Genomic DNA, 13,656 nt, shown 5'->3' with positions numbered 1-13,656 from the left:
TTACCATATTCTCAATGCCAGTCTTGCGTCTGATTTCCTTCCAGCTTAATTTACTGTGTGTGCCAAAATAGACTCAACAAACGTTTTCAGTGAAGCAGATACTTGTAAGTATCTTGTATACTAAGATACTTGTATATCGCTCTGTGGCGCCTTTGGTTGGACCACGCTTATTGACTAAATCACCCACAATTCACTGATGGAACTTGTGTATAAAAGCCTGATTTATGGGAAGACCATCATCAACGCCATTGTGTACCTTTTTGCATTGCAGTCATTGCATTGTAAAGTTCCGTGAAGCAATTTACCACCAAAATGCTAGGCAGTGTTGAGTTTCAGAAGGATCTGTTGTAAAATCACATAAAAACCGTTGGTTGAGTAAATAATGGCGACTGTTGGAGAGAAGGCATTGGAGGACGTGGTCTGTACAGCCTTTGACAGTCTCCCAGGAGTAAGAAACCAGGAAAAGCCAAGTCTCCAAAATGATCCAGTCCAGCAGACCAATTATAAACTGGCCTTAGGACCCTATGGGATCCCAACAGTCTCACAATAGTGGGCAGTTTTTTTACATTGTTGCATCCAGTAGTCACCCCAGCTCTTGTTTTTAGCTATGTTTAACCACAGTTATAGAGTCAAATGTAGTAGATAAATTAAACCAGGACTTTACTGTGCAATCATAAAGCTGTGTGATTTTTTTTGAAAAACTAAGAGGTGTCACAAAAGTTAAAAGTGTCTTTTCTTTTTGAAATATATTTTTATCTTTTATTTTTATCCGTGATTTTTTCCCCATTTTATCACCCAGTGCTCCTACCTAAGTCAGTTCTGGGCATTGCCATCCTCTACCAACCCCGGGAGGGCCCTGCACTGAGCTCAGGTCTCCTCCTTAACCTGAGGAGTGAGCAGGCCGCTTCTTTTCACCAGACAGGGTGGGGCTTCTCTGGCCGGACGTAGCGCATGGAAGGATCACGTTATTCCGGCCAGATCCTCCCCACCCCATCTGGTGCCCCGGCTAGCCAGTGGGGGCATGTGTAGCCCAGGACTGCTGCATGTTTTGGTGAGGGTCACATTAGCTACCCAAGGGAACATGAACATGCAAACTCCACACGGAAAGGCCCTTTTGCCAACCCCACCCAGGGTGTGGGCGCTGAAGTCATAGGGGAATTAAACACGCCCCTTAACACCCACAGGGTCCCCGGCGAGAATTGAACCCAGGACCTTCTAGCTGTGAGGCGGCTGCACTACCAGCTGCTAAAGCTTGACTGACACACACGACTCAAAATATGTTGCAACACCAACAGATCTTTAAGTATCTCTCCCAAAGAGGATGTAATATATATATGATTTATCTTTCTGGCAGCTCATTTACAATCAATATGGGCACCTAACACTGCAATTTTTATGTGTAAGCACACTTCACAGTTTACATACTGTGCAGTAACTGGAAAATACGTTTCCTCTTTCAGGGACCTTTAAAATTGCTCTCTTTTCAGCTTTTCAGCATGGTATTTGACTGTTTTCATGAAGAGCAGAAAAAATAAAGCTTTCTTTTTAAAAGTGTTATTCTTGGTGATATTCCTCTAAGTTCAAATCCTGCAGTGAGTTCAATCATGTTAGTAAACTGTGTACATCTTAAATTTGCCAACAACACTTCTAGTGATGCAGTATATAACCAGCTGCAGGTGCAATAAAACACATATTTTCTTTGTGTTGATGGGTCACAAAGAAGGAAATTAAAGTGATATTAGGTGTTCTTACTTACATACTTATAAACTTTGTTTCTTGATAACTGTTACTTGAATGTGATTGAGTAAGCTTCCAACCATTAAGGTGCTTTATAACTATGGCTTCATGCTAGTACCATGCTTAGGTCTACACTATAAGTCTATAGTATGGTGCCTTTATTTGCATGATTATTTGCATGGTCTGTCCCTACATTGGCCAGTAGATGTTTCTTGTGAGATCTGTAGCTCAGATCAATGAAGCTGTAAATATCCGTGAATCCCTATGCAGAAATATTGTTATTCCTTAATACATGTTTCCCTACACCACACATACAGTACATGGTATACACTACTTACCGATGAACCATTTATCTGCTCAGAAGTGTTAAAGCTCACATCTGGTTGATTTATTATGTTTTAAACATGTTCAAGAAACTGAATGGAAGATGGGAGAAGGCATGAAATGAATTAAATGATTTTGGAAACAGTCCGAATGTGCGTAAGCGGGTAATAATGGTCAGATTCAAACAGGAGCCAGTTTATGAAAACAGTCCCACACAGAGCTTCAGTGGAAAAACATGCTGAACTAGAGGAAAGAATATTGGCATTTTTCCACTAGTACCTACTCAGTCACGCCCCCGTCTTGCGCTTCTCCACCGAGGCGGGTGGAGTCATGCCGAGTAGATACTTTTTCTGTTTCTATTCTGCCGAGGTTATGAGCGTGCTGAGTCGGCCCTGTATCTGATGTCATCACAATACAGGCCACTGATTGGTCGGGGCCGTCAGACGTTTGAATCAGGAAGCGGGAATCAGCGCGAGAGCGACTCGCGACTCGCGGCGATTTTATTCAACAGGCAATGGCAGCGCAAACGTCTGTTTCGTGATCCAACTCTGAGGTGCAGATGTTCATAAATCTGGTGGCTGAGGAGAGAATTAAAAAGGGATGTAGACGGGCGATAAGGAATGATCAGATCTACTAGGAGCTCGGTCACTTCTCAGCTGCACGTGGCTCTCAGCTGACTTTTCATCAGCACCAACACAAACAAACAAAAAAAAAAGCATCGCCGCTTGGAGCTTCTTTCACTCTCATTTTTTAACTTGATATCGAACACAAGCCACAGACCAAACAGCACATCTATCATCTCCTCCAGGTTCTACATCTTTAGTGTTGTTGTCTTCTCCGTTTAGATCAAACAATCAAATACATCACAGCAGCTTTGCTCCAACGCGCCCACTTCTCACCTGGGTGTCTAAAAACAAACGAGGATGAGGCGAGTGGAGGCGAGATGAGGCGTGACGAGTGGGTACTAGTGGAAAAGTGCCATATATGTCCTGGAAATGACATGTGCTCTTGTTACCTTCATGTTAGTCTGTTGTGAAAAACTCATTCTCAATCTTTACTTACTTCTATGTCATAGTATTTCATTTTCTTTCCGATTTAACTTCCACTATATTACAAATCGCAGCAATACAATGAGAAACAATGGAGAACCATGGGATGCAAAATCAATGTTTTAATCTTAATTGTCTATCGCGTATCCCTGCGGTCACCGAGTGACAGGCAGGACACATCTTGCACATCTTCAGTACATCACAAGTCCAGAATATTCCAAAGAAAAACCATGTTCTTATGTATCTGAATATCGTTTTTTTCCTTAGTCCTCTGCCACAAAACATCATACAACAGATGCATACGTATGTTCATATCTTAAAAGTAGAGGATCTGAATAATTATTGCAACACAGATGGTATCAATCACTGAATACAACATGAATAATAATAAAGAACTGAAGGACATTTTAAAGTCAGTATTTAACTGCTTTTGCTTCCAAGAGATTGAATGAAAGAAAATCACCTTTTCAAAACATTGCGCGAGAACTCTTTTACTAAATCAATCTTAATACTTTCTCACATGTATTAAAACTACTAAAAATCTGCAAAATCTACTGCAACTCTATTGAAAAGAATCAGGCATGAATATCAGTTCATAAATGGAATGAATGTGAATCCTTATGAAGAAGATCTTTTGACTATTTATGACGGAAAACAAACTTCCTACAAAGAAAGAATGCAATTCAGGGTCAGCTATACTTAATAGGGAAAATCTTTTAAACTACAGAACAGCAATGAACAGAGTATAAACTATCTAGCCTGACTTTGTGCAGTATTCCAACTGTCTGACTGATTGATTGCTCTGTCCTACCATCGCCATTCCACAGCTATCGCAAACATAGATATTACAGTATATCTCTGAGAGCTATGGAATGCTGTCTCTGAACATGATGCTATACTCACCAGTTAGTGAAAAAAACAGTAAGTCCAGTTCTCAAATGTGCAAATACGTCCTTATTATGAAGTAGCATGAACGAAATCCCCTTTCTGCTTATTTTACATTTGGAAACTGACCCCACCAAGTATAGCGTCTGCTCAATGGGTGTGCTAGAAATGACACAGAGAGGAGTGTCAGATACTGTAGGAGTATGTTTCAGCCTCCTCTCTCTACTGGTGATAACGCAACAACACTTCCAGTAATTCTACCAATATACTCTGAAGAAGAATAAGATGACGATTCTCAACCATTCAGTCGCTGTGTGAAAGCTGATGAAATAAGAAAGCAGATGGGACTAACCTGCTAAGACATTTTGTAGCCTCCACTCTCTCTGGCCAATGCAGATCTGTTGTTATCATCTCACTGCATTGTCGAACAAACTGCTGACCTTGGTCTCTGACTGCAACCAGAGCCCTCCATCTCACCCTGGGTCAACTTTATCAGATCAAATCCCAGTCAGCCAGAGAGAGAGAGGGATGAAAGATGGAGAGAAAAGCTGAGTGGCTTCTGCAGGACCAGTTCAATAATCCACAGACAGACATATAGATAACAGCAGGAGACTTCGATGAGGGGGGTGTCAGTCGATTCATTGGGGAGCTAACAGGGGTGCAGCGGTTCAATAATCTCACAGATCGGATATTTTTTTAGATCAGCAAAAAAAAAAAAAAATAAGACAAATAAACGTACATTTTGTCTTTTAGTTTATTAACACATTTAAATTATGGCTTAGGCTATTTACACCCGGGTGCAAGTACTGATGCATAGGCTATTTACACCCTGTTACCAGTATCAAAGTATGCTATTGTATACATTGATACCCATGTATTATTAGAAAAAAAATGTAAAAAAATTATTTATAAAAAAAAAATCCATCAGCTCAACAGTGATTGACAGGTATTCACACCACTTTTGATAAACTTCATTTAATCTCTTCAAAATATCTTTCAATGACATAAGAGCAAAAATTGTTCAGACAAAAGTGTGAGAGCAGACGTTTGCCTGGCTCTATTGTTTGACATGGTTCCAATTTTAGAGTGGTGCACATGCGCATTGGCAAGTGAAAAAGCGCCTTCTGTTGCAGATACATTGGTGCACATGCGCAAATAGTCACTCCGTTAAATTATTAAATTGAAATATATCAAATCAACTTAAAGTGCACAAGGCACAATATCCTCTTTTTATCATAATTAATGAAAAACAACCTAATGTGCAACTTAAGAAGGCAAGTCATCTTCCTTGAAACATGAATAGTGAAATAGAGCCTGTCAACATCATCAAAGAAGAATAAAGGAAAGAAAGCAAGGCATACCTGAGCTTATAATTTCAGAAAAATGTTCAAAAAGACAGGATGTCTACATTGTCTGGGGAGACTGTGGACCTTTTTGCAGTCACTTTCCACTGTCATATGGCTTTCTTGTGCCACAGCGCCTACACACATCACGGTTTTATCCACTAACCTCTTGCCTTCATCATGATATGGCCAATAGAGGGCATAGGGCGCCGCGCCACCACTCACCAGGAGAAGAAAATAAAATAAAATACTTCAAAATATGTGTTTATAATTGTTTTAGATGAGCATAATAAATAGTATATAGTTAGTGAGTAAAACTTTTTATGTTAATCCATGTTGTCTAAAGTTACTGATTGGCCACGTGTTTCCTCCCGGACGCAGGAATCTTTGCCCATAGACTCTCGTTGTAAGTTGTTTATGCGCAGTTGCTTCTCTTCAATAAAAGACATAGGAGGTTGTCAGGGCGCAGTCCTGCTGCGCCCAAAGCTAAGCTACGTCACAAGGTACAGCAGAATGAGTTTGAGTTTGAGTGGGAATTGGAAACGGACAATGGAGGTAGAAGCAAAATGGAGAAATATAAATTAAATTCAGTGAAGTCACTTAAAACAACGCCATTTGTGAGAAACTCGACGTGAAACAGCTTGGATCTGATCCAGACATGGCTATCAATCGACCTTCGACTCAATCTGTCCAGGAATCATGCACCAGTTCAGACATCAGGTATATCAGGTAAATTAATGTGTGTTCTCTAAATGGGTTTTTTGTTATGAAAGAAGACTCAACAGCAATACCTAGTGGCTACACAAAGTAAAACACAACCTGTACTGGCATGCATATCTCGACCAAGCCCAAATGATCCAAAAACAGAACAGGATTTCGGGATTTAGAGTATTTCAAATGAACTAACAATCAATATTAGCACTTTTTGGTCAAGTTACACACAAAAACTGGAAGTAATACCTAATCATAGTATTTTTTTAATTAGTCAAAAGACATTTAGAATGAACAAAAGAAGAAAAAGGATCATGTATTTAAAAATCAGTCTTTGGTGTCTGTGCTAAAGCAAATTCAACTGGATCGGTTTTACAAGGAATAATACGGCTGTGTGGTCAGTGAGTTTCACTCACCCTGTTTCACTCCACAGAGAGTGAAACAGCATTGACCACCACATATGCTCTCACTCACAGGGGCCAGACAATTACAGCACATTCATTTATATCCATTCAAATGTATTCATTTATCTATTTTCACACTCAATATTCCATTAATGGGGAGAGCAATATCTAATCAAGTATCCACAATGAATGCACTCAATCTGCTGCTGAAAATAGGCTTATTAAGATTTAAGTTTTTGAGCCTCCACTTTAGGGGGGGGCATTTATTGGCAGATTTATAGTATTCATATATCTGATTTTATTAGGGTAAAATAATGTTGGAATAAAAAAATGACATTCTCTAAAGGAGCAATTTATATCCCATTCACACAGCCAGTTCGTTCCGCCCCGCTGCTTGCTGTGTGAATAGCAGAGGAGGTGGAATGGCGTAACATTTCATTACGCGGCCGTAGCGCCTTGGGAGGTGGCGACAGAGCCGCAAGGGGACTGAAGCGAATGCTGTGGGAAGTGGCAATGCTGAAAGGTGTAACGGGATGTGAGGATAACTGAAAACTCAGGTGGTCTGTGCAGACAGTGAGACTGCAGTGTTGTGGGGTGGGTGTTATATTAATTATTGAAATAACAACGTGAAGCATACACACTGACGTAGCTCTAGTTCAGTTACCGGTACACTCAGGTCCAATCGTGCCAATCAGCCAAAGAGGATGTGGAGAGCCTTAGGACCTCCACGTGATGTGTCTTCATTTTCCCAGGTTAAAAAAAGCAGGGACTAAAGATAATTTGCTATATCCTTTTCGTTAGTCGGGCCATCACACAATTTCCTATCTCAAAAATTGTTTCAGCATTTTCACTGTTGTCTTTGTTTTTGTGACTGGAACTGTTGAAGTTGACAACTCACAAAAGACAGCAACATTAGCATCCCTGATAAAAGTTAAGTGGTGGGTGAAGATATGTTGCAAACTTGTTGCTGCTTTCTTACAAATAAATTAGTAAGTCAACAAAGAAAAGCTGGAACACATTGACCGATTGTTTGTCTCAGCACACTTCTAAACCAAAGCTCGGAAGTTTGAAATTGGCTACAAACATATGGGCAGTTATTTTCTTCACCAACAATAACATTTTTAGAATAAATAATTAATAGTTACAATTTTTTTTATTTTTGTAACTTTTGGGGTAATCGCCCCTCTTTCTTATGAAAAAATAAAATATGTGTGTAATCGTTTTACTTGTATGTTTGATTTCTGTTTTTGGTTTAACTCAGCACTATAACCTGACTGATATCTACTGCTTTTTGGGCTTGCAAAGCTTGGGAAACCATCATTAATAGATTATTTTTATTAATATTAGCTCAAAAATTGTGTCAAAGTGGGGCAATAGTTATAGCTCTGTTACCTTATAGCACTCCATGAAAGCATCCACTGGTCACTTATTTCCACTGATTCTCTGCTGGTTTTCACAGACAATAGTCATGAAGGGTTGGATAATATTTGATTATATTAGTGTAGTTCTAATTTTCAATGATGGATGAGAACCAGTTCATGTACTAGCTTGTTTCTTGCTGAATGTCAGCTGGGATGACCCTCTAGAATAAGGACCACAAATTTATACTGAATATACAGAAGCTTACTGTCACAAACATATTTTCTTGAGAAGCATAAGATATAAACTTGGTAAAAACAAACCACTAAGAACAAATACCAGGTTTACTCAGGCTGTTTTTCCACCCATCCATCCATCCATCCTATCTATACCAGCGTTTTCCTATTTAGGGGTAACGGGGATCTGCCAGAGCTTAACCTCTGCGGGAAAAACGCAGGGCTACACTGTGGACAGGTTGCCAGTCCATGGAATTTTGATTATTTTTTAAAGACTTAAAACATTTGAAACGGATTGAATTTTGGATATTAACATTTACTGTTCTGGCAGTTCACCAGCTCTTAAACTACAGTGTACGTAGAGAGTGGGTATGGAGTTGGATTTGAAAATACTAAATAAAAAAAAAGGAAAAGAAAGAAAACTCAATATAGCAATAAATACCACATTATTTTTGACTGTTCTGTGTTTATTCAGCACAATGAGGCTCGTTGCACCAATTTTAAAAAACTGTGATGATTAGTAATAGTTTCAATATAGCAATATCAGCAACTATTAATCATTTTTGTAATTGTAAAACTCTTCACATTTTCCTATTGTTTTTGTAGTTCCAGCAAGTTCCAGTTTCACAATGCACTAAAAATGAAAAATGACATACCTTCATTAAAAATCAGTGCCAGTTTATTATCCTGGGCTTGGGGTGACAGGACTTGACATTTAACTACCTTTATATCGCCCATTCATTTTGGACCTAACAAATAATCTTTTGCATGCAGGGTTCACCTCATGTGCTTTTAGCATTTTCTTACATAGATTTCCGCATTGAAAAACATCCATCTTTTGCATTTGCGGCAGCTATATATTTATTCACTTTTCTTCTCCGATCCGAAACATCTGCTTAGATGAGAGAAGAGAAGGACCTGCTTCTTTCTGCAGTGTCTTCAGTCTTAGTCAGCCGCTGACAGAATGCGGCAGAAAGAAGTGGCATCTGAATTCAATCAAAAGGAGTCTAAACAAGCCCTTTCCTTTCGCCTGAAGGGCAGCTGAAATTACTCACACATAAAAACCAGGACCATAAAGCCAGAACATAAAAAATGACAAAAGACCACACTAGTTTTTGCAGGCAAGATTGTTATATAGATTTTCCTCATGACAATGACTTCAGATTTACCATAAATTACTACTAACATTATAATAAAAATGTAAATGCTAATTTCACACGCAGACAAAACTTTACTTTCACTGTGACAATATTTTTAAACCAGTTACCTTTTCTCAATCTGCCTCTCCTTCTCCAAACTGTTGGGCTGCAGCTGCACAACCACCTCTGTTTCATGATCTGCCGAGTCAGTGGCCGGACCAAAGGGCAGGCGGCTGTAGCAGCAGGTCCCCATCCCAATACTGGCATCTCCCCTGCCCTGTTTCTGCTCACACTCCTGCTGCTCCAGCTCCGACTTCTCAACCTGCCCCAGCTCTCTGGACAGTGAATGACTCATTGTAGCTAAGGTATATCACCACACAAAGCCCATCTGAGGCCTGCAGCTCTTAATGTATTCACTCATTGCAGGTTCCTGGGTTATATATTGCAAGTGCAAACAAGGCCTGATGGACAGCTTCCTGTGTATTCCGGAGCACAAACGTCCACTAATGGACACTAAATCTGCTCTTTGTTTTCATTGTCTTTATTCAGTCCACTGCTATCACAAGCAACCGTCTTTGAAGGCCGGGACAGTACAGTACATTATTTACTGTTTAGTTGTTGCAAGCCTCGTATTAAGCCATGCTGGACATGATATTGACAACACAGCACTGTTTATACACCGCTTTGAACTCATGTGAGGGGTCAGGCCATCTCACAAGCAAGTGGGGAAGATGGCTGCACAAACATGATACATGGAAAGGACTGAGACATGAAGCAAGGATACACAGATCGATAAATATCATCCAATAAAAGTGAGAAGACTTGCTGTCTGGTCAACAACCCATTTATGGGCTTTTTCTGTACTCCTGCACCTGTTGTTAAAATAATGTCATAAGATTTAGGATTAAGGCTATTGTTTTATACAGTGGGTACGGAAAGTATTCAGACCCCTTTAAATGTTTCCCTCTTTGTTTCATTGCAGCCATTTTCTAAAATCAATTTTATTTCTCATTAATGTATGCTCGGCACCCCATCTTGACAGAAAAAACTGAATTTCTTGCAAATGTATTAAAAAAACTAAAATATCACATGGTCATAAGTATTCAGAGCCTTTGCTGTGACGCTCATTTGAATTCACATGCTGTCCATTTCTTCTGATCCTCCTTGAGATGGTTCTGCTCCTTCATTGGAGTCCAGATGCGTTTTAATTAAACTGATTGGACTTGATTAGGAAAGGCACACACCTGTCTATATAAGACCTTACAGCTCAGGGTGCATGTCAGAGCAAATGACAATCATGAGGTCGAAGGAACTGCTCAAGGAGCTCAGAAATAAAATTGTGGCAAGGCATAGATCTGGCCAAGGTTACAAAATAATTTCTGCAGCAATCAAAGTTCCTAAGAGCACAATGGCCTCCATAATTTTTACATGGAAGAAGTTTGGGACGACCAGACCTCTTCCTAGACCTGGCCGTCCAGAGGCTGAGCTCCAGAGATGCAGCAGGGAGATGGGAGAAGGTTCCACAAAGTCAGCTATCACTGCGGCCCTTCACCAGTCGGGGATTTATGGAAGAGTGGCCCGACGGAAGCCTTTCCTCAGTACAAGACATATAAAAGCCCACATAGAGTTTGCCCAGACTATGAGAAATAAGATTCTCTGGTCTGATGAGACCAAGATTGAACTTTTTGGTATTTATTCTAAGTGGTATGTGTGGAGAAAAACAGGCACTGCTCATCACCTGCACAATACAATCCCAACAGTGAAACATGGTGGTGGCAGCATCATGCTATGGAGGTGTTTTTCAGCTCTAGGGACAGGACGACTGGTGGCAATTGAAGGAAAGATGAATGGCCAAGTACAGAGATATCCTGGAGGAAAACCTCTTCCAGAGTGCTCAGGACCTCAGCCTTGGCCCCGAAGGTTCACCTTCCAACAAGACAATGCTAAAATTACAAAGGATTGGCTTAGGAACAACTCGGTGACCATTTTTGACTGGCTTAGAGCCCTGACCTAAACCCAATATGACTGTCCACCAACATTCACCATCCAACCTGACAGAACTGGAGAGGATCTGCAAGGAGAAATGGGAGAGGATCCCCAAATCCTGATTTGAAAAACTTGTTGGATCATTCTGGCTGTACTCGCTCAAAAGGGTGCTTCTACTCAATACTGAGTAGAGGGTCTGAATACTTATGACCATGAGATTTTTTTTTTTTTTTTTTATATATATATAAATTTGCAAAAATTTGTACATTTCAGTTTTTTCTGTCAAGATGGGGTGCTGAGGGTATATTAATGAGAAATAAAATTAACTTTGATTTTAGCAAATGTTTGCATGAAAGAAGAGGGAAAAATTCAAAGGGGTCTGTAGGAGCCATTATTTGTCTGCTTATATCAGTCTGTTTTGTTTATTTACAAGTTGTCACTAGGTGGCAGTTCAGATGGTGGTTTGGGTCCACGTCATGATTGGTACAATTGGTATTTAAGCGCAGGTGTACTGGGCGGCCAATTAATGCATGGGTGACGGGGAGACCGCACGGTTTTTTACCGCTCTGTAAGACACCTTTTCTACCAGCCAGAACCATCACAATTATTCAGATCACTCCATAAACAGTTTTGCCATACTATAAACATGCTTTGAAATTAACAGTAACGATAATAAATAGGAACCTCACCCAACAATGGACGTCGCTGTGGACATTCATTCATTTACTCATCCATCCAGCTGAGCGTGTCAAAAATAAGTCCCGTCCCCCACCCAGCCGAGTGGCTAATTGTTTGCCAGGATAGTCGCTATAGGGTCTAAATACTTTCCGTACCCACTGTATGAAAGAGATAAACTCTCAAACTAATATAGCATAGAATTCAGTTTAGCATGCTGATTGTGGAACGCATGTCCTATTTATTTACCTTTTATATGACAAGTCACCACATTTTTAATTAAATTGTCTAAAAGCCAATATATTGCCGTTGATTTTCATATAAAGTTTACAAATTACAATATTTCTAAATTTCCTACCTCCTCTTTTTACCTTGAAATGCTTAAGCCTGTTCACGCAGTATTACAATTCTTAGCGTGTACTCGTGCAAGGTGTGAAAATAAGCGCAAATAGCTGGAAAATGAACCAAAACAAGCACAAAACTGCACTTTTTTTACCATTAATTATTATCTATAGACATATGTGTATCTATAATTTACTGTATGATTGCATGAATATGACTTCATATTGTTATATTTACGAGTATTTAACTTAGTATTTCACTAATATATATATATATATATATATATATATATATATATATATATATATATATATATATATATATATATATATATATATATATATATATATATATATATATATATATATATATATATATACATATACATACTGTATATATAGACCATTTAATGTCCAGATCCAAATAGGTTATAAAAGTTGCAAGAAGTTGCAAGAGTATAAAACTTGCAAGAATAAAAGTGAGCACAAGGAGGAGGATGTTTAAATCATTTCTTCTCTGAACTACCGTGGAGGATGTAAGGCCGCTGACACAAACAAAAAATCTTGGAGCTGTAATGAAAACAAATAATGACCGTTGTGATTTTACGACTACATGTTGTTCATTTTAAGAACTACCGTACACGTAACAACTATATGTCTGACCGTTCCAAGATGTCTTTGCAGGACCAAATTCTGGACTCAAATGAATGTCTACTTAGCTTTTTTACAGGGAGACAGAGGCTACAGACAGAGTAACAAGACAAAAATAAGGAGAGACTGTAGTGTTTGTTCACAGCAGGTTGTGTTATCCTGCATATGTTACAATGAAGAAGTGTTTTATGCACCCCAGGTATTAAACATAAGCTAGAGTTATCATCTCTGTCTTCTAAGAGTTCATGAGTGTTTCCTGCTGATGCTGCATGTGATGTCATCAGCTCAGTCGGTGCCAGGCTTCATACACAACACCTAAATGATGTAAACCACCAATTTCTATTTCATACATTTAAAACTTTCTTAGAATTGAACTAATTCTATTATTTTTCTTTATACATATTTATTAGCAAATTTTAAAGCAACAACATAATTTTCCTATGAGCATATGTAAAGCACTATTCAGATCTATTCAGTATTGATGCCCAAAGGCCACACACTGAATGGCTGCATCATACAATCACACAGCAAATTATTTCATGCACGTTGTATTATAATTTGTTAATTTAATCAGCAACTGCAAATGAAATACATAGCAGGGAAGGCAAAAGCAAGAAGGTACAAACAAAATCTGAGCTGACGAAGCAATTTCCTCAACCCAAAACAGGAGCGCAGGCTTTTATGCTTTCATGCTGCAAGATCAAATACCCCTATGTCTCAGGATTAGGCAAGAATAATTTTATCTTCCAAAATCTTGCATATCAAGAATAGCATAACCTTTGTGGAGTATGTAAATGCAGCTAATGGTTACTGTCA

The 13,656-nt window shown here is 39.1% G+C and overlaps 1 protein-coding gene across 7 annotated transcripts in view; it reads right to left on the bottom strand.

The window, feature by feature from the left end:
- The window catches only part of plekha7b (pleckstrin homology domain containing, family A member 7b), a 91,639-nt gene that overhangs the window by 69,770 nt on the left and 8,213 nt on the right, over positions 1-13,656 (bottom strand). The window contains exon 1 of one of the 7 annotated variants that reach the window (XM_061742781.1): positions 4,348-4,422. The exons of the other annotated variants lie outside the window; for them this stretch is intronic. Within the exon in view, the coding sequence (XP_061598765.1) occupies positions 4,348-4,406 (59 nt within the window). The 5' untranslated portion in view covers positions 4,407-4,422. Of the gene's footprint in view, positions 1-4,347; positions 4,423-13,656 lie in introns of those variants that run through there. 7 annotated transcript variants of the gene reach the window in all.

This window comes from Cololabis saira, chromosome 2 (genome assembly GCF_033807715.1).
Source record: "Cololabis saira isolate AMF1-May2022 chromosome 2, fColSai1.1, whole genome shotgun sequence".
NCBI classification, from domain to species: Eukaryota; Metazoa; Chordata; class Actinopteri; order Beloniformes; family Belonidae; genus Cololabis; species Cololabis saira.
Note: the sequence above shows the minus strand (reverse complement) of the source record. Positions and strands in the feature narration are given on the sequence as shown.